Here is a 21,053-nt window from a genome sequence, read left to right on the forward strand (position 1 = left end):
TATAACAATGCAGTTAATATAATGTAACCATATTTGAGATTTTTCTGCGATGATGAACAAAGAAAAACGACATTTCATACTGAAACTGTACGTATGCAGCACTGTGAGACTCAAAAGAATTTATCCTTTAAAAGGTTGACAGATATAGTGTTTACGCCAAAAAAAAAACTCACATCACTGGTTACTTGGATCTGTCCTCGAAAGCACCACCATAAAATTGCCACTAAACAAATAACTGGGGACCTTTCTTGTGTGTAATTAAGCACGGTATCAACATTTTTTTATCTGAGAAAGAAGTAGAGAGTAGAAAAGTGCGGTGTCAACACCTCAATATTGGTGGATAGGAACTACACCAGCCACAAAGTACAATATATTTGCAAGGCCGATGGCGTGGCAAGTAGCTGACGAAACAAAACAGACCATGAGAGCAGCCTCCCCGGGTCCGTAAAATCCATGACTTCAGAAAACGGACTCAGCATGACGTATTTCCTATGTAATTACAAGTACTTGTCGCTCTATCCAGAAAAAAAGAAATCTGGCCACAAATCCAGCTATAAAGTGCCCACAATGCTCTAGATGTCATACTATGGATCAGCTGTTACTTTACTTGCTTAGAGGTCGCTCTTGCTCACCTCCGCTGTCCCCAGGCCTCTTGCGCTTGCAACCCCAATCCATACCCTCCAGGAATCATACTCGTGCTTTCTGATACGCCTAGAACCCGTGGCTCCTCCCCCGACTATTCCCCTACTCTTTTTTTAGAGTCACTCACCCCACTGCTTTAAATATGCTTGCTTGGTAGTGAATCTTTCCCAGAGTCACTGTCCTTTCACACTGCGCTCACCTGCTACCCCTACGGGCTCCAGGGGCGGCCTGTCCCGAGCTTCCCTCTCACATCTTCTTCCCCCGCCCCTTCTTGTCGTCACTTCCGCTCTGCGCCTTACACTTCCGGTCTGGTTTAGACACTTCCGTGTTCCGTTTTCCTTCCTGGAACATCGCGAGCCTTTACAACCACCTATTCAGTACCGTCTCTTTCCAGAGTACGTCACGTAAAAACACCTACGTTGATTGGCTATTATCTAGGCAGGCTTTGCCCGCCTGCCTGCTGCATTATTACCGCAAGGGGGGTAGGGGAGTGAGTGTGGCATCCTTTCACGATTAACTGTCACAGGTCATACCAGACGAAAGGGGCTGTGATGTAGCCACTGACTGTCGCCGGGGCCGTTATTGCCATATGTTACCTCTGGCTGTTGTATTTCTAGCTAGGCCGTAGCAACTCTTTGTAGGGCTGTATAGTAAAAAACTACAGAATAAGAATTGCATCTGTATTATAGTTATTAGCATTTGCATAGCTGCCAAGGTCTCTGATTTCTTATGTGTGACATATTCATAATTTCAGTGTAATTGTGAGTGACATTCAAGCACTTTGACGTTTTTTCAAGAGCAAAATCAAGCAATGAAGACGAGGAAAACATATATGTTGTCACTACTATGTCATGAGTGATGTAGTACATGAGGTCATAAGCAGTGCATTGTGGGAGTGCGAGTTATAGTTACCTCAGCTAACTATAACAGCTGAATTTCTCTGGGTTTGTACAAGTGAAATGTCGGGTTAGATATATTTATTTATTTATTTATTTATTTATTTATTTATGCAATTTTATATAGCGCGGACCTTACCCGAAGGTGTCAGAGCGCTTCACAAAAGGACCAAAAATGACATACAGGAACAAAATACAAATGCAGACAATAGGTTACATGGATCAAAAGTGACACTAGTGAGCAACCAAGATACATGAGGTAGCAATCGGTGCATTACAGGAGAAAGAAAGTGAAATTGGTGCAAGTTACAAAAATGTACAAAATACAAATAGAAATATAAATATCTCAGGTTTATAAAACTAACTATAACGTCCCTAAAATCTGTGTTTTTTCAGTGCATTTCTAGGGCTTTTTAATTGTTAATTTCTAACTATAACGGCCCTGAAACCTGTGTTTTTTCATTGAATTTCTAAGGTTTTTAAATGCTAATTTCTAACTATAATGTCCCTAAAACGTGTTTTTGGGGGTTGACGGTCCCCAGGGCCATTGAGGGATCCTGGAGGGGGCCCCCCTTCCATCTTCTTTGTAGCCCCGGGGAGATGGTGGTCCCCGGGGCATTGTTTGCGTGCCCCCCCTTTTCATGAATATAACCCTGGTGAAGTGGCGGTCCCCGGGGCTGCGTGGGGGCTTAGGAGCCCCCCCAATGCCTTTTAAAAACAAATATAGCCCTGGGGAGGTGGCAGTCCGCAGGCTGAGGGGGCCACGTGGCCCTTGCTTTTAACCCCTTCCATGCTCATGACAAGCTCAGCTCGTCATGCAGTACACTGTCTGTTCTACACTGTTTTTGAACATGGACAAGAACCTAGGATTATCTGTTCCAATAATTAGTTCTTCGGGTAGTGTAGATAGGACCCCCACCCTCACCGTTTGGGTCTCTCCTGTCCCAAGCTGGATTGGCAAGGTCGCCAGGGACGGGGCCTAGGGGGATCCAAGGGACGTACTGGCCTTTCCTCCGGTTTGGGTGCAGGTTTATTGGTCTTTTCGGTGTCCCAACCCGGGGTTCGCGGTTGTGCCCGGGAGAAAGTAGCGGCCATGTCAATGGCCTGCGTGGTCGTTAAATTATGGTGCTGACGGAGCCATCTTTGCGTGGGGTAGGGGAGGGCCTCTAGGTATTGCTCCAAGTAGATGCGGTCCATTATTTCTTCCTTAGTGCTACTGGAGGGAGTTAACCATTTATCAGCGGCCATTTTCAGACGTACAAAAAGCGTTTGGGGTTCTCTCCGGGGGCCCCTCTTTCTTTACGGAACCTCAATCTATAGGCTTCAGCATCCAGTCCTAGATGGTCCTGAATAATCCGTTTGACTTCAGCATAGGACATGACACCCGTGGGATTCGCTACCTGGTATGCCGCTTGGGCTTCACCCACCAGTAGAGGGGCTAGAAAGAATGGCCACTTGGCTATGGGCCATCCACACGCTCGGGCGGCGCGTTCAAAGTTTAGTAGGAAGGAGTCCGGGTCCTCCCCCGGTTGATATTTCTGAAGGGATATCGCGGCTGAACCATGTGGTATGGTGCGTTCTCCACCGCTCCCCAGGGGGGCAGTATCCACCCACGGTTGTTGGGCTCTGGCTGCTAAAGCTTCTTTCAGTAAGTCTCGGTCTGCCTGTGCCGAACTCAACTGTTGTTCAGCAACCCACTCCAACCGTTCCTGTCCCTTCGCCAATTGCTCAATGACTGATACCATCTTCGTTGTACAGATGGCTCCTATGCCCGCATTCTCCACCACTGTAGCGGGTTCGGGCGGAAGCGGTACAGGAGTGAAGGGCAACAGACGGGTTTTGGTAACTGTAGGCTTTATTGCGGCAAAAAGAAAATCTGAACAAGTCTTTCTGACAGGGATGGGTCTCCGAGGCGATCGACTCCGTGAGTGCCTCGGATGCCGGTGCTTGTCCTCAATCCTCCAATAGCCGTCCGGGCTCCGTCGGGGCTTGTGGTCCTCTGCGTCCGTCTTTGCTTTCCAGACTCTGGACCCAAAACGAAAGGAAAGAAAGCACTAGGTGAGATCGCTGTCTCACATGTAATCGTGATAGGGGAAGGGAGTGAGAAGGCACAACCACCCGTGACTCGTTATCTATGTACAGTGTAAGTGCGGGGACAGGGAGTGCTCGGGAACAGGGACCCGGGACAAGGGGATACCACTAGTTTGCACTGGCTCCGCCCTTTCGCCCCACCCAACCCCTGATCTTCTCACGTACCTGGAGTAGCCACACACCTCCCCTGGGTGAGTGGCTGGGCGGCTCGTGGTAACGTTGGCCTCCAGGCTTCTCCTCCGTCTCCGGGGACTCTCCTCCTTCCTCCGATCTGCTGGGCTCCGGCTCCGTAGTTCTCCGTTTGATTTCTTCCTCCTTCCGACTTTCCACACTCTTCTCCCTCCGGGTGTACAAACACACTGTGTCTTCCGGCTCAGTCGCATTTGACGTCGGCACGTCGTCCTGTAAGCCCGCCCACTCTTCCTCAGATCTTTCATTAAAGGGCCATACACACTCTTCGTCCATGTGGTGCTCAGGGTTCGGTCCGGTGCGCTCTGCTGTCGCTGGGCCCGGTACTGTATATTGAATAATCTTGTTTGTTTGTGCTCCTCTAAGAGGCCTGTCTTTTCCCATTGTCAGTACGGGCTTGTCAAGGTCATCTCTGGGGCCCTTCACTCTTCAACCCCAGGGCAGGAATGACAAGCCCTGTCACAGGGCAACTAGGGCCCAGGAGGCGTGTGGGTCCCGCGCTGCACCCTAGTCAATCAGTCGGCTAAGTATTACCAAGGTAAATGGTCCCCAGGGCTCTCCACTCCAGCACCAAGGCCACCAGGGGCTGTCTAACGAGTCACTGTCAAGCCGAGTTCTAGCTGTGGCCCCCCGGGGCTTCCTACTGTGGATATTGGGTGGTGACTTCAGTCATCAACAGGGGCTGTCCTGGTAGTTAATGGCGTACCTGGGGCAGCCTCCCTTTAGGAGTACACCTGCAAGTTTGGGTCAAAACTCCTTCACTCAGCCTACCGCGCCCTCCCGAAACCCAGAGTTTGCGTATAACCCGGCCCCGGGCACTCACCCAGGATACAGCAGGCCAATCTGCGCAGCACCACACCTCCGTGGGAAATCCTCTGAGTGCCCCTCTTTCAGTACTGGCCGCGATCAGCTCCTTTGCGTAGGTCCGCACAGCAGAGCAGAACCAGGGCAGGCGTCCGGGGGCTGTTCGTCAGACATTCGCAGCCCACGCCGCCATTTTACATGAAAGGGAGCTGCCGCAGCTCCCAGGGAGACAAAGTCAATTTCCTAGTTCCCCTGCAGGCGGAATCGTACTCGGCGCAGATCCTTGGGACCAGCGGAGGTTCCGACCCCCGTGTCTAGTAGGCTGAGCGCTACTCCGCCAGGATATAGGTAGGATTATGTTGTTTGGGGCCGGAGCTACACTGATCAGCAACTAGCCCGCCATGCGTCCAGTCCACGCCCCCTCGCCCAGGACAACTAAGTTGCTTTTTATTCAGGTATTGTCAGCCTCTAGGAGGGAGGGTGCAGTTTTCAACATGCATACTGTCTTGCAGGAAAATTTGCTAGGTTTGTCAAATTCTTCCCATAGACCCATGTCACACTGTTTTGGTGCCTTATTAGGCTTAGTATTGCTCAGGTGTTGCTCATTCCCAGTGTCTATCTGGTCATGGGTCACATCTTCTATTCCTAAAGGTTCAAGAAGTCTAGCAGCTAACCTGGGAGTTGGTCATTAATAGGCCTTAAACCCTCATCAACAGCCCTGGATACGGACCATTCCTCCTCCCCAGCTTCCTAGAAGTATGACAATTCGTGGTCCTTCAAAGCACTCATTGGATCACCAGGAAAGCTACCGTCAGGTCTGAAAGTTATCAACATAGACATCTAACAACAGCAGTGGGCCAGCAGAACCCGTACAAATATACTGTGTATGTCAAAAAGCCTCTACCTAAGGTGCTGGGGTTTCCCTGCAAGTGATCATGCCACGCTGCTTCAAATCATCGAGTCGGTGTCAAGCTCTTACCTAGATTTCCACAGGAACTACATGCAAGATGAATAAATCCCACCGTCCCCTATTCACCAATGGTGCCCAACTATGTCAAAGCACAAAGGTAAAGTAGGGGTAGAGGGGAAGGGAAGAGAGAGAGAGATGCAATGTCTCACGATGACCCCTGGTTGGATGTCTGGCCCAGCACACAGGAAAATACCTGTATGAGGCAACAAGAGAGAACGTGAGTTTTGGGTTTTATCTCCTAAGGGATTGTACAAAAGACTAAAAGGCTGTGATATAGTTACCTGAACGTCTCCCCTCTTCTGTCTTTTAAACACTAGCCCAGGTACTATATGAAAGTGCTTTTCTGCATAAAGAAAAGTTATCATTGATTTAAATGCCCAAAAAAACAACTCCGATAACAATGAAAAGGAAAGGACATAAATCACTTACCTAATCTATGAGCATCCATTCATAAAAGAATTCAGACAATCAATGTCACCTTGGGTTGGCCTTGTGGTTCCTTTCTTCAGGATAACTAAAAAAAAGTGTAATTCTTATTACTAGGAGCTTCTATCAAAAAGAACAAGGCAGATCCCCAAGGGCGGAGGATCACTCAAAGATAACTATTTTTCATATTTGGCCTTATATAATGGCCAATTTCATGCAGATACATTACCAACCGTAATGGTTTCTGTTCTTTTCTTTTGGTGTTTTTAGGTAGACTGGTCCCAAGAGCCAACAAGTCCTCCTCACAATCCAAGTTCCTCTAAGCGGGGAGGGGCGATACTGAAGACGCTACCGCAAGTGGATAACAGCAGGAAGTTACGTGTCAGCCAGGAGAAGCTGAGGGAAACAAGCTGAGGCTGGAGACGAAAACGGGAAGCCGCAACGTAGTGCAGGGTAACCCGAAATCCTCAGAGAAAAGAGGCCAATGAAGCCGGGTAAGAAAATGCCGTCGCTTCAAGAGGAAGCAAAGGCCCACCAAATTAGGATGTGGTTAGAAAAAGGCCTTTCCGTGGCATCGATGCCACCATGGAAAGGCTGGCGGGGATTAGGTTTGGGGGGGGTGTTGCTGTTCTGAGGGGGGGGGAGCCATGATACACCCCCTGCATTTCCCTGCACTGCGAGGCAGGCACCGCATGGTGCCTGCCACGCAGTGCAGGAAAATGCAGTGCATGCCAATTTGACATTGCGAACGGTGCTGCATCCAGCAACACCGTCCGCAATGTTAAGGACCCGGGATGCGCCCGCCAGTGTGTACGGACACATCCTAATATGTGCGATGCAGCCCTGCCAAGTGTCACACATCCGGTGTGACACTAACGCATTTTTAGTTACATTTCCGCATTACCGCATGTTAAAGGATTGTCACGCAAATAAGCGTATTTAAAAGCTAAGTGCATTATCAGTACTTGAGGTTGTCACTGTCAAGCCTGACTGTCAAGCCTGATTAAAACAGAGTCTGTGGCAGCTCCAGCAGGCTTGGGATTCAGCTGAGCTAACGCAGCTTTAGTACAATGTATCCTGGTTGAATGTAACTGCCCCGGCTCGGCTCTTACTGGCAGGCTGATGTCATCACGGTGAGACGTCACTGCAGAAGCGCGCACAGTTTATTTTGGGCGCTCGATGCGGCTGGATAGTTTGCAGGCGGCGCAGCATGTCATCATCTTTAGAGGTAGTGCTGTCTATAACTACGGCACCGTCCGCCGGCTTTAATCTGCTCGGGCACCACATGCTAGCTATTGTTATTACCGACCCCTTTGAATCATGGAATATCTTACTGTAGCCGATCGTCGCGGAGTGAAGTCAGTGACACCGGGGCCGCCTAGACAGACTGGAGGTGGAGGCCCCTTCTTCTGTGAGGTTAGTGACGTTTTGCTATTGCCATATGTACGACTGGTCGTGGTCAGTGGGAGAGAGAGCCTGTGTGCGCGAAATTGAGATGCTGGCTGAGCCCCCACGTGCAGCTCCCTTCCACCGTACCTCGGTTATCTCTCCTCGGTGAAGCCTTGGGAGAGGTCGCGGGGCTCTGAAGCGACTGGAAAGGTTTTTTTATTGCTTGGTAAAGGAGCCCCCCACCCACTCCCTCATTGGGCCTCCTTGTTCGTTCAGAGCATCACTCTTCCTCACAAGTAGAGGAAAAGAGATAAGAAGCAGCACATGAAGGCCACGGCGGATCTTTCACTTATTCAGAAACACTCAGTCTGCCCGGGTCAGGGCAGCTAGCACAGCACATCAAACCCCACTAGCTTCTTATTAAATAGAACAAACTGTGCCGTGTGTATTCACGACGTTCAAATAAATGCCATCGATTACTTTTGATTTATTAGGGCATTTTAAACTACAGAGAACTTTAACCATTTAAACTAATAAAAACAGACAGTACAAACATACCTGAGAGCGTACCCAGTTCTATGTGTGAAGTGTGGCTCATCTCATTCTCGTGCCTACCCAGTCACCTACTAACAAATGCACTCCATTCTAGACTTATTCTGAGTTTGCCTATGCCCCTGTCACTCACACAGTACGTCTCTGCTTTGTTTTTCAGTTTCGTTATAGTAGCTCAGGTCACTGGTGGCTGTTGAGTGAGACTGAGTCACTCAGCTGATTATAATGACATTTTCAACCACTTCCAAGCTGCTTTATCTAATTTCTATAATTTTAGCTAGAGTCTGATCAATGGAAGTTGTTTATATTTCTTTCGTTTTGCAGCAGTTAACTTAGTTTCTCGTTCCTCAAATGTGTGCAATTTCTGATATTATTGTTTCCCTCCTCTTCATTGCTTAATTTTGCTCACGAGACAGTGTCACTCATAGTCATTGAAATGTCACTCATAATTACTCTAAAATTATTAAAATGTCACACATAGCAATCTGAAACCTTGGCTGCTATGGCGATGGGACCACCGAACGTCTGGCTGGTGGTCCCAGCACGGCAACGATGGTGGGAGGACTGATGTCCGCCCACCATCGTAATGAGCCTCTAATTCTGTCAAACCTCATATTGCGCATTTGCAACATTTCCAGACTTTCCCATAAAAACAAAAACAAACTTGGACAGTTACTGCAACCTTGAACATCCTTCCATTCCTGATACATGATGAATAGGTAGCTTCATCTGCTCATTAGCTTTCCACGTTCTTGCCAAGATTTTTCTTCTTAAATCTTACTACTATGAAATTAATATAGACAACAATACTCTTTAATCCAGCTAATTAAAGCTTGGGAGCACACCTGTAAAGGAAAGAACAGGCTAACCAGGCAAAATAGATTTCAAAATAAGGCCTTTAGTCAGGCTTATTTTAATTATGAATTAATGTGCACTTAAATGTTATGATTATACATGCACACGTGGAACTTCTAATAAACTGCACAACATGAGCAAAATAATACATGTTTTACATATGCAATTATAATTTGAAGCGTAAGCGTAAAGCATAAATAAAGCATACATGATTTATGCAATGTTGATCATTAGTGCACGCGTTTATAAATCTCTAAGTTCTACAGTGAATGCAGTTCATTAATGCTTTTAAATGGGTCACACACGTTAATAAGATCAAGGCGCACAGTAAATATGATGTCAGGTGCACAGTTATAATTTCACTTCTGTGACTTGGAGCCTAAATTACTCTGCTACTGTATACTTGCTATTAATGACACGGAGGTCAATATCTCACCCACAGGAGAAAGTATTTATAGTTATGTTTGTTTTGAAATTGCTGTCATGGAGTCCTCATCACACCTGTATGCTATTTGTTGTATCCCTATTATGTTTACAAAATCTTCACATTGAATAAAATGTTTATTGCATTATCTTTTTCCTGCTTACCCTCCCAGATGTTTTACAGTTTGTGATGTCTTTTCTTAGGAGTGTCTCAGATGAGTGGGTGAGCGAGCAGATTGAAGGAGAACTTGAGGAGTTCTTCAGATGTTTTGTCCCTTTGGTGGTTCGTAGTACATGGATGGAGAAAAGGAGGAAGCTGCATTGGTACTTCTCGCAACACAATAATGGGGAAAAAGAGGAGCTAGCCAGTGCAGTTGTGATGTTTATTAATTAATGAATATTCACCACAATACTCATGGGAGTTGTAGTTCATGTTACAGAGTTTTACGATTTGATGTCATTACTGATGAGCAGGGAAAGTAAAGGCTAATAGGAGCCTCTGTGTCATGTAATAGAGTTGCTGCTGCTCCTACACTGTAGGAGTTCAGACAGGATCTAGCATCTTTGGTGCAGGTGGGCTGGGATCATCCACCTGCTATTCTTTGACAGCGTTAGGGAGTCCTGTGTTTCATTCATTTGCCCCCATGGTTTTCTGCCTGTGTGCTACACAGTACAATTATGGAGAATGTTGTTCCAGACCCGCTGAGTGTAGCTTGTTCAGCCCACTTGGCCACTGGTGGCTCCTCTTGGTGAACAGCAGCTGCCCTGTGAAGATTGTGCTGTGGCATCCGTTTGGCTGTTGATGAGTGGCAGTGGCATTAATTGGAAGTAGTGGTAGGCAGTGGCTTTGGCTGCCATCTTGTCCACGAGACAGTTTGGAAAACATTGGTTCTTTTATATTAGAGCGTTACTTCGATTCCTTCCTGAGGATGTCTCAAGCGCATCATATCCCTGTTTCCACAGGAGAGCAATTGATCATACTTTGCATTGACTATAGTTTGCTGTAAGACTTGATCATTTTGGGAGTAGGGAAGTAAGACTTGATTGAAGGGAAGTAGACCCAACTAATACCAGCTGGCCCCACTCATAGAAATTGTTACCCTGAATACTGTATACTATATATCTGCCCTGTGTATTTGATCTGTTCAGTATTACATTGTATGCTAGAGGTAAAGTACTTTTCTAAAAAAAATGCAAAAGCACTGGCTGTACATGTCAGATTGAATTCGGAGTCTCTACCCTGAGTGAGCCATGGACTGCTTGACCTTGCTAGCGTAAGGGTCAAGTGCTTAAGTGATGCACTTGATTCCCACTCTATAAAACTGAATTCCATAAATTCTTGCTGCTAGACCACATACTTGCTGTCCATCAGTTGATGTTATCTGATCCCCCAGAGCACCACACACGCGAAGCTAAACTTCTGATGAGACCCATGGTCGGATGTGGGATTTTCCAAATATATTGATCATTAGCGAGCAATGCCCCTGAGAGGTTCACAACCCATAAACAGAAATGGGAGGGCTGGGTCAGACTGTTGGATGATGTTGACTTGAGAGATGCTCGGATGGTCCCCCAGACTATTGCCATCTCCTCCTGTCTCAAACCGATTCATCTAAAATATCTACACATGACTTACTTCACTCCTCGGCACCTATGACCTGCCCGCAAACCTTCTAACCAGTCAGCTTTTTTTGTACAGACCTCGATGCCAATTTAATTCATATGGTTTGGTTGTGCCCTCTTATTGCTCAATATTGGCACGGTATTGAGAGGGCTTTCACCCGTGTGCTGGAGAGGCTGGTGGAAACGTCCCCCTGAGCGGCTTGCTGCAGCTTTCTCCCAGCCTGCATTGCAATTTGCTTTACTCTCTTTTCTCCCTTTAGTCTCCAGTCACGGTCAGCCCCTCGACTGCTTCCTCTCTAATTTGCTTCTAGAGTTTGTTCCTGCTGTTCCTGCTGTTCCTGCTACCATTTCATTTTGCTTCTTGTCTTGTACCACTGTTTTGAATCTAGTTGTCCCTTTGCTTATTTCTTTTGGTTTTGTCTTTTGCTCCTGTATTTTCTTCCCAGTCTCCTTGTTTCCTTGTTTTGGCTCTTTGTTTTATCTTCCATTCCTTGTGTTTCCCCTCTTGCAGCTTCTATTCATGTTGCAGTCGCTGCCTTTGGCTTGTTGCAAATGTTAGTCTGTTTGTTATTGTTCTGATGTATTCATTCTCCAGCTTTGCCCTACCTAGATTTCCTACACTTCCCCCGTATCCCTGTGCTTGTCCTTCCCTGTGCTTTCTCCAGTTTTCTTTGATACTTTACTCTATGTTTGCTACAGTTTCAGGTTCCTTTGCGCTTTTCCTTGCTGTAGTCAGTCTCTAGTTTAGCCCTTTTGTCTCTCTAGTTTCATGCTTGGTTCCAATTTATTGTGCCATGTCTGTGCCTGATTACTTAGAGCAGTTACTCTCTGCTGCTTACCTTGTACATTTCTTGGGATCTTAGTGTTTGGCAATTGTTCTATTTTGCCCTCACCTCTCTATAAGTGAATTTCTTTCATACAGGTACTGGCTTCTGGATTCTATGAGAAAATCAGTGTTCAGCCTTTGTCTTGTGTTACTTTTACTCTTAAGTGCACGTGACACAAAGGGGCAGATTTACAAGCAGACCTTACTCCACTTTTGCATCACTTTTAACATAGGAAAAGTGGCGCAAGGGGCTTGTAAATCTGCACCTAAGTGGCCCATCTTGTATATATAAGTACAAGGCTGGTTTGTGCCCTAGTGTCAAGTGATGCCCGCTTTCTATGCATGTTGCAGGATGACTATCTGTATGAATACCCTGCACCGAAATATTGAGATTCCCTAATTCTATGAGATGTTCTGGGTCTTACCGGTGTTCAACTCTAATGGTAACCCAGTGGGTTTGTAGATGTGATGGTTTGTTCCATTCTCAACACATAAGGGTTAAGCTGTCATCTTTGTTGTGTCTCCACCTTCTACCCTGAATGGGTCTGATTTTTCTTGTTGTATGTTATTGCCTCCTCTTCTCTATCAAATTACCAAATCTCTGTTCTGTTATCTGGTATTTCATGATATTAAGGGATGCTCCACCTGATCCCTATAACATTAACCTCTTAAAAACGTGTTCACACTAGTGATGGGAAACACCAGAACTTCTCAAAGGGCTACATTACATTCTAAGAGGTACTTTTATTAGCACTTTTACTGTAGGCACAATATCATCCTCGAGGGTTTCTGGCAAAAGGTCAGCTGATATTAGATTTGTTTGCCACCCAATCACAGTTTTCTTTCTCACTGGATGAACATGCCAACAATCAAGCCTAAGTTTACACCAACTCAGTACCTTCCTTCTTTTACTTCAGGAGGGCACCTTCTTTGGCAACCGGTAAACTGCTTTGGGTGCTGCAAGCAGGTCCAGCTTCTTTGCACTTAGATATGTAGTGACTCCAACCATCTTCCTATGTAGTAAAATAACATTGTCAACTGTTAAACAACCACCTGAGGTTTCACATACAACAATCACTGTCTGAACATCTTACTGTCACATGGAGAATAAACACAAAAAAGACATAAGAAAGACTAATTCCACACTCTTTAATGCCTCTCAGAAGTTTCACACCAAGTCAAATAACTCTTTCAGGTTATCACAGACTTAAATTACCCAGTAGCCAAGAACGCTGACAAACCTACCACCCAAGTGTAGTGCAATAACTTGGTTCACTACTTAATGAGAACATCCTAAATATTTGTATGACCACTAAAGATGTATGTATATGTGTGAATGACAGCATGCTTCTTTGTCAGAAGTTGAAACTCCAAGACCTTTTTGCTCTTAAACTATTGTCATTAGAAGTATATAGCACTAGTCTACTGCTGGCCACAACATTTAACATGTCTTGGGATTCAGAGAGGTTTTGAAATGTTTGGAAACAGACAATTGTAAGCCTTTATAAAGGTGATGGCTTACTAGTCATGCTGCGGTAGGAGGAGGGTGTAATACTCCAAAGACGCTGTGCCTTAAAAATATGTGTTACAGTGCTTGACAAGGCAACTACATTTCCTATAAATTATTGAACTTTGATGTTGGTGGTGTCTATCTCAGATCATTGGGTATGAATTTCTGCAGGCTCCATGGTTTTTACCCAACGCCAATTTATAATTCAGATGCTAAAGATGTGTTTAAAGAAAACAAACTTTGAGCTATTTAGAAAATGTAATATTCCTAATATTGAATTACGGAGACTAAGGGCCGAATTTAGATTGTGGTGTCACTGCCATCGTCACTCCGCAGCGGGGTTTCCAAGTACTCTGGCAAGCTGATGGAATCCCGCCTCCCATTTTTAGATGTATGCAGGCTGAATCTCTTTTCGTGTGTACAGAGTGTTTACCGTCACGTATGCGGCTCACTACAGTATGCTGGCAAATAGTACTCTGTCGCCGTCAGGACGGCAGGGTTGCACCAAGTCTATTTAGATTACACAGTTGTGCTGTGTCCTGGCGGCAGTTTGTCAACAGAGGGATCCCATTGTTGGACACGTTCAACAATGTACCATTCCTGTGGCTATGGGACAGAAGCTAGCTCCACACACCTAATATGTTTTGCTGATTGTTAACACCTGCATACCACACTATGAAGCACACTCCATTTCAGACCATAATGCTTGCCATTCCACTGCAGCATAAGTTAGTTAGTTAGTTTTAAAATTTGTATTGTGCAACAGCTACGCAAAAAGGGTTTCCCAGCGCAGACAGCAAGACCAGTAAGTTTTATGTATCAAACAGCCAGGTTTTAAGTGACTTGCGGAAGGTGATGTAATTTGTCTCATTTCGGAGCGTGATAGAGAGTGTATTCCAAAGTGAGGGCCCTAAATGTATGAAGGATTTTCCACCATCCGGACCCGTTTGAATTTGGGGGTAACAAATCTTCCTTGAGTGGCTCATCGTAGATTACGGGACGGGATATAAGGTTTAGCCAGAGCATGAAGGTAAATGGGGGCCATTCCTGATTTAATTTATGCATATTGGTGAGTGTCTTGAATTTTACTCAGCTCTCAATTTTCAGCCAATGTAGTTTACGTTGGTGCATTGAAATGGATGAGGTTTTAGGGACTCTACATAGTAGCCTGACTGCAACATTTTGTGCCATTTGTAATTTGTGGATTACAGATTTGTTAGCTCCCACATAAAGCACATTGCCGTAGTCTAGGCTGTTTTAAGTACAGATGTGGTAGCAGTGTTATGAGCAGATAACGAGAATATGATTTGTGAGTTGTCTGCATAAGAATAGATAGACAATCCAGATTTCTCAGCCAATTCAGTCAGAGGTCTTACATAGAGATTGAAAAGCAGCAAGCTGAGAATGGACCCCTGTGGCACACCCTGGGCAAAAGAGTGAGTTTTCGAGCAAGCATTCTGAGAGAAAACTTGAAAGGTTCTGTTTGAAAGGAAGGATCTTATCCAGTTCAGAGCTGCTCCGCCTATACCCTGTGAGCTCAGTGTATTGATGAGTACAGTATGGGATATAGTATCGAACGCGGCGTTCAAATCTAACAGGATGAGCCCCACTGTTTCCCCATTGTCAAGATGGTGGCAAATGCCTTCTGTGACTCCCAGAAGGGTGGTATCGGTTGAAAAACCTGCTCTAAAACCTGATTGCGAAGTGTGGAGTAGGTGGTGTGTTGTAACATAATGAGTCAAATGCGTGAGAATATGTTTTTCCAGAATTTTGGACAGTATGGGGAGCAGTGATATGGGACGGTAGTTATTGGATAACCCTGGGTCCGCATTTGTCTTTTTCAGCACGGGATGTATCATTGCCTGTTTCCATGTTGATGGAATAGCCGATTCTTCAATCAACGTGTTAAGAAGGTGTATTATCACAGATAACACTGAATTATTTAGCTGTTTAAAGATAGTGGCCGGTAGGGGATCTTTTGGCTATCCTGACTTAATGGTGTTTAGAAGTAGGGCTACACTATCTGTTGTGAGACGGGGCCAAGTTTTTAGGGGACAGTCTGAAACATTATGAATTTCTGCTTGCTTAGCGTAGGAATGCAACATATTAGGAATGGGTGGTGCAGAATGGATTGAGGTATCCTGTACTTCTTGTTCTGAAACAATCTTTTGATAGATTTTATCTACTTTATGGATAAAGAAGGAAGCTAGTTCCTCACATTTAGACTGAGGTGGTTGTTACTTTTTTGATTTGTTATTGGAAGGCAATAACATTTAGAAGCTGAACTTTAGTCAGTTAAGTCAGGAGTCTTGTTTTGTTTTCTCTGTTTCTTCTCCTTCTTTTCTTCTTTCAGTTGTTTTCTTGTTGGTTATATAATTTGTTTAAATTCTGTTAATTTAGATAATGGCAGGGCAGAAAAATCCCCGTTTTACAGAGGGAGAATTGTCAGCAATGGGGAATGAAATTATTAGGGTAGAGCCACAATTGTTTGGAGCTCAAGTACAAAATACAACCATAGCTCAGAAAAGGCAAATGTGGGCCAGAATAATTAACAGAGTGATTGTTGTAGCTAACAACCTGCACACACAGGAGAAAATGAGAAAGAGGTGGAATAACCTGTGGGGGAGAGTGAATTATTTGGCCTTCAAGCGCCACCTGAAGGCCCAGAGAACTGTTGGTGGTTCTCCCAGACCCCCCTTACAACTTTTTCCCTAGGAGGGGGAAGATCTTCTAGATCCTACATCCTGAAGGCTTGACAGGAATCCCTGGTGGACTGGAGACTGGTAAATTAGACAGTTGAAAGTGTCACTAAACCGAAATATCCGATTTACTTTTCATTTCGCGGTTTCTAATGATTTTTACACCTTTTGCAAACATAAAAACCTATAAATGTTTGCATCAATCTATTTTTTGTCTTCTTCGTGTGTTCAGTGTATTATCTTTTATTTAAAATTGCAGGCTTCAACCTCCATTACATTTCCTATGATGTAATGGTCCTTTTAAGTAACATATTTCATATATGTGTCTCATATAGTAAATGGCTGTTATTTCTAATGATATCTTTTCACTAGGTATATTTAACTTTCAATGTTGCAAGTGTTGTTAATATATAATTGAAAGGACTATATCTACTATGATGACTTGCTTTGGTTTTCTGAAAATAAGATTGATATGTTATCTTGCTCATTCTCTCTTTTCTCAAACATTTTCACATATGTTAAAGTGTGATGTATTTATCAAGCAATAGTCCATGCTAAGTTTAGAAATGGTGTGGGGTTTACATTTCTATGTTGTACCATCCTTGTTATGCTATAGAATTGATGTTATGTATTTCACAAAGCAAAGTTTGTTGACTTCAAAATTGTAAGGTATGTAGACCTGCATGCTGAATATAAGTTGTGTTTTTTTTATTTATACGGTGACTAACGCTATATAATTCTAGGTTGTGTAGTCAGATGCTTAGCATGCTAGACCTTGACTTCTCATTTCTCCTCTCTACTGTGTTGTTTGGTAAGTTTGGTATATTTAATGTATACTATTGTTGTATATGAATTTAGGACCCTAGTGTAATTTTCCCGATTCATGCCCATATGTAGGTATAAATCACCCTATCCTTATATAGGCATAAAAATCATAACCATATTTAGACTTAGCCCATGTAGTCCAAATACGACATGGCTACTTTCACTAATTCCGAAAATCCACACCGAATTCTTGGAAAAACCCGCCTTCAGCAGTCAGGGACTTCCCCTTGCTTGAATATTAATTTATCCAAGAAATCATGGAGTTTTCAAAGAACTGAGTCTTTGTGACGTTATTATGTCCAACCTTACGTCAATCTCGGTACCTTCAAAGTATAAATATGCCCACACTTGCCCAGGCAAACCCACAGTGGTTTGGAGCAGTTCGACTATCTACCTACACGACACAGCTCGCCGCAATAAGTGCCGAAGGAAGCCGACCCCTCCAGCAGATGCACTGAGAGACGCTGTCCTTTCTCCTGCCGAGAAATCCAGCTCCAGCGTTTCCAGGCTGTCCTTGCGGGTTGCTGGGAAATTGAGTTCTGAGAGAGAGATACAAGACCTCCTTCATTCTAAAACCAAGGTATGGAGCTGATTAGACCCTTAGAGAATTCTTGGAGAGATTCTTGTCAAAGAATACTAAACTTAAGCTACACCTCACTTACTTCTTCCCTCGTGAAGCACCAGTTGAGTACTTTTAGTCATTATTTATTAATGTATGTATTTTATGTTATATTTTATGGCTTAGAAACCATATCATGCTTTTACAGTATTATTTTATAATACTCTTCGTACTGTACGCATTGTACTTTGCAACCATTATTACGATTGTAGCAGTTCATTTCTCCTGCATGAGACAGAAGACTGTTCAATAAATACTTTTATTGAAAACGCCTGTCTCTCTATTTCTCTGCACCTCTGGTGAAACGAAGCATGCACGATTGACTAAGTGAAATATCTATCTATTGTTTCCATGACTCTAGAGATATGTTTCTTATTCTTGGGAAACAAAGTTGTCATGTTTATGCGGTTGTCAGAAACTAATCCCTTCTTGTGAATTCGAGAACGTTTCTTGTGACCTCTGACCTAGCTGGCACTCACAATTAAGTCTAATATATTCGATAGAGACCTAGTCGACCTCAGTCCTACGTCTAAACTATAGTCAAGTCAAGTCAAGTTAAAATTTGTATAGCGCACTACTCACCCAGAGGGTCTCAAGGCGCTTGAGGGAGGGGGGTACGTTACTTATCAAATATCCAAGTTTTGAGTTGTTTTCTGAAGGAGAGGTGGTTCTATATATTATTCCAATGCGCAGAGCCTATTGGGAATATAAGAACTACACTACATGGCGCCCAACGTTTGGTAAGGCAATAATTTAACGCTAGTTACTAGAGTAACTCAGTCGTTCTTTTCACACAGACCCCTTTTTCCCGTAAAAACTCCAATAGACGTCTGGAGTGGGTGAAAGGATAATATCCACCAAAACTGAGTAGAACGAAAAATCCTATGTATTCGTTTTTGGTTTGTTCAACGTTGAAGGATACAGTGTTCCAAAAATATTATGCACCTTATCTTTGTTTTCTTGAAACTTGCTCTGCAAACTTTCGGTCAACAAAATGATGGAGAGTGACAACGAAAGGGAGAGAGCTGCAGCAGCAGCTCAGGCAGTTTTAGACGACACAAGTCTCCAACAAAATAACCCGGATGCTATACTCATCCCGGTAAATATAAGGAAAACAATCACTATAAAACTCATAGAAAATGGAGTATCATCGAGAGGTGGTAAAGTAATATTTGTCATAGAGGCACATGAATATCGGCAGACAGAAATATTCTATTCATGGATTCTGTCTCCTGCAGCAAATCCAGTAACACACAAGTTCCACTACTACAAAGTAGAGGAACCTCCAGCGGAATACATTCCTTTCGAGGACGTTGAAATTCCACTAATTTACCAAGAGCATCAGCTCTGGTTTAAAGGCACCCTACAACATCAAAATCACATTACCAGGCTCGGTCCACTAGGTAGACCAGGAGCAACATGGCCGGTACTAGCCAGCTATACACCACATCCTGACATTGAACAAATGACAGGTCCAGAACTGTTAGCTCAGCTAAAACAGCTAATTAAAATACATAGACAGTTGGTTCAATATGTAATATGGACTTTAACAGTCCAACCTGCTGTAAGGATTCCACAGCACACCCCTCACCAGGGGAACACAAACTAAATTACACCACAGACTATACAATCAGTCATAGGTAAATTGCCCGCAAAAAGGGAACAAATTCCATTCTGGTTAGCTCAAAAAATTACTCAAATTGAGGCAGTTTTTCCTGATAGTACACCTCATGAGAAACACAGAATTCTGACAATCTGTTTACCAATGGGGATAGCACCACATGTGGAGGACTGTGACACTTGGGGTACAGTCTTTGCTTCAATCTACACACCCTAAGCGTGGAAGGGTATACTCAGACATGAGTCCCTTGCTCATTGCACCATCAGGATTCAAGAAAACCGGGCCGAAGACGGCTGTAATGCCAGAAACCGGTCCTCGGGAGCTTGTTTCCTTCCCAGTGTAAGAATTGGCTTTTGTAGTTTGGTTTGCCCTGTTCCCATCATGCACTGGGACAGGAACAGACTAATTTGCATACAGCCAGGTTCTGAAACTGGGATGGTGCAGTGAGCTAAAAAACGGTGTTGGATCTAGCCCGGATCTCTTGACTGGGTGAGAGCTTTCTGCTTAATTCAGAGACTCTGTCCCTCACCACCCCTTGTTGTAAATATTTTTGTCCACCCTAAGCGTGGAAGGGTATACTCAGACATGAGTCCCTTGCTCATTGCACCATCAGGATTCAAGCAAACCGGGCCGAAGACGGCTGTAATGCCAGAAACCGGTCCCTGGGAGCTTGTTTCCTTCCCAGTGTAAGAATTGGCTTTTGTAGTTTGGTTTGCCCTGTTCCCATCATGCACTGGGACAGGAACAGACTAATTTGCATACAGCCAGGTTCTGAAACTGGGATGGTGCAGTGAGCTAAAAAACGGTGTTGGATCTAGCCCGGATCTCTTGACTGGGTGAGAGCTTTCTGCTTAATTCAGAGACTCTGTCCCTCACCACCCCTTGTTGTAAATATTTTTGTCCACCCTAAGCGTGGAAGGGTATACTCAGACATGAGTCCCTTGCTCATTGCACCATCAGGATTCAAGCAAACCGGGCCGAAGACGGCTGTAATGCCAGAAACCGGTCCCCGGGAGCTTGTTTCCTTCCCAGTGTAAGAATTGGCTTTTGTAGTTTGGTTTGCCCTGTTCCCATCATGCACTGGGACAGGAACAGACTAATTTGCATACAGCCAGGTTCTGAAACTGGGATGGTGCAGTGAGCTAAAAAACGGTGTTGGATCTAGCCCGGATCTCTTGACTGGGTGAGAGCTTTCTGCTTAATTCAGAGACTCTGTCCCTCACCACCCCTTGTTGTAAATATCAATCTACACAAAAACACATGGTGTTCCGTCTATAGCAGTAATACCAGACGTCCTAAGACAGATTCAAAATGAATACGGACCAGAACCTGCCTTAATTCTGGGTATGAAGTTACTAAAAAATTTCAAACAGATGTCAGCTATACTATTAGCTAACATTAAAGGTGAAGCAGCGTCCGTGGCAATCCGCCAAAAACTAAAAGAAACAGATATAACAGAGCAGCCATATGAACTTGCAAGAATTATTGAAAAATCCTATGCAGAACTAAGTAGAGATAGTTTGGGTGGTAAACCAGTAAAACCCCAACTAAGTGGGAAAACACTAAACAGACACTTCCTAAAGAGAAGCGTTCTCAGTCCAGAGGAAGGTCTCCTCAACAGAAGCCCTCTGAAAAGAGGTATAACCTCAGAAACGGATAATTTGAGAAAACCTGATAGATATCAAGATACTGATACACGTTCCTCTCGTACCTTTCAGACTTCCTCGCAGAAATCCGAAAGAAGAGGACGATCAGAACAAAAGGAAGAACTCGTGAAGTCCAAAGACGTACAGCACGTTCCTAAAAATAAGAAAACTCAATTCACAAAGAAGAAGGTTGCAAGTGTGAAGATCAGACTTGCAGAGGATCTTGAGGACACAACTCAATAACGGGGAGTGGGCCCAGACAATGCTAGACAGCGCAGCAGAAGTCACCATAGCTCGCAAGACCCCGAAGGATCATCTGGAGACAGTGGACTTGAATGAATGCATTCAAGTTGAAACTGCCGACACCAGGGTTAGTGTACCCCATACGTTATATGAAGTAACACTCCGGATGGAGGGGGACATACCTAGAAAAATAAAAGCACTCTT

The 21,053-nt window shown here is 44.4% G+C and overlaps 1 protein-coding gene and 1 long non-coding RNA gene across 7 annotated transcripts in view; one reads left to right on the top strand and one right to left on the bottom strand.

Annotated features, from left to right (window-relative positions):
- Positions 1-986, bottom strand: part of ZFAND6 (zinc finger AN1-type containing 6) — a 215,585-nt gene extending 214,599 nt beyond the window's left edge. The window contains exon 1 of one of the 6 annotated variants that reach the window (XM_086957891.1): positions 842-986. Coding sequence is in view for 2 of the 6 variants with exons in the window: in XM_086957887.1 (XP_086814013.1) it covers positions 633-691 (59 nt within the window). In the remaining 4 variants the exon portion in view is untranslated. Of the gene's footprint in view, positions 1-632; positions 736-769 lie in introns of those variants that run through there. The other 5 variants (XM_086957889.1, XM_086957890.1, XM_086957893.1 and 2 more) reach the window with 5 other exon arrangements.
- Positions 977-21,053, top strand: part of LOC147733317 (uncharacterized) — a 32,449-nt gene continuing 12,372 nt past the window's right edge. The window contains exons 1-2 of the long non-coding RNA XR_015308518.1: positions 977-1,037; positions 6,289-6,512. This is a non-coding gene — a long non-coding RNA (uncharacterized LOC147733317). The remainder of the gene's footprint in view (positions 1,038-6,288; positions 6,513-21,053) is intronic.

This window comes from Lissotriton vulgaris, chromosome 2_1 (genome assembly GCF_964263255.1).
Source record: "Lissotriton vulgaris chromosome 2_1, aLisVul1.2, whole genome shotgun sequence".
Lineage (NCBI taxonomy): Eukaryota > Metazoa > Chordata > Amphibia > Caudata > Salamandridae > Lissotriton > Lissotriton vulgaris.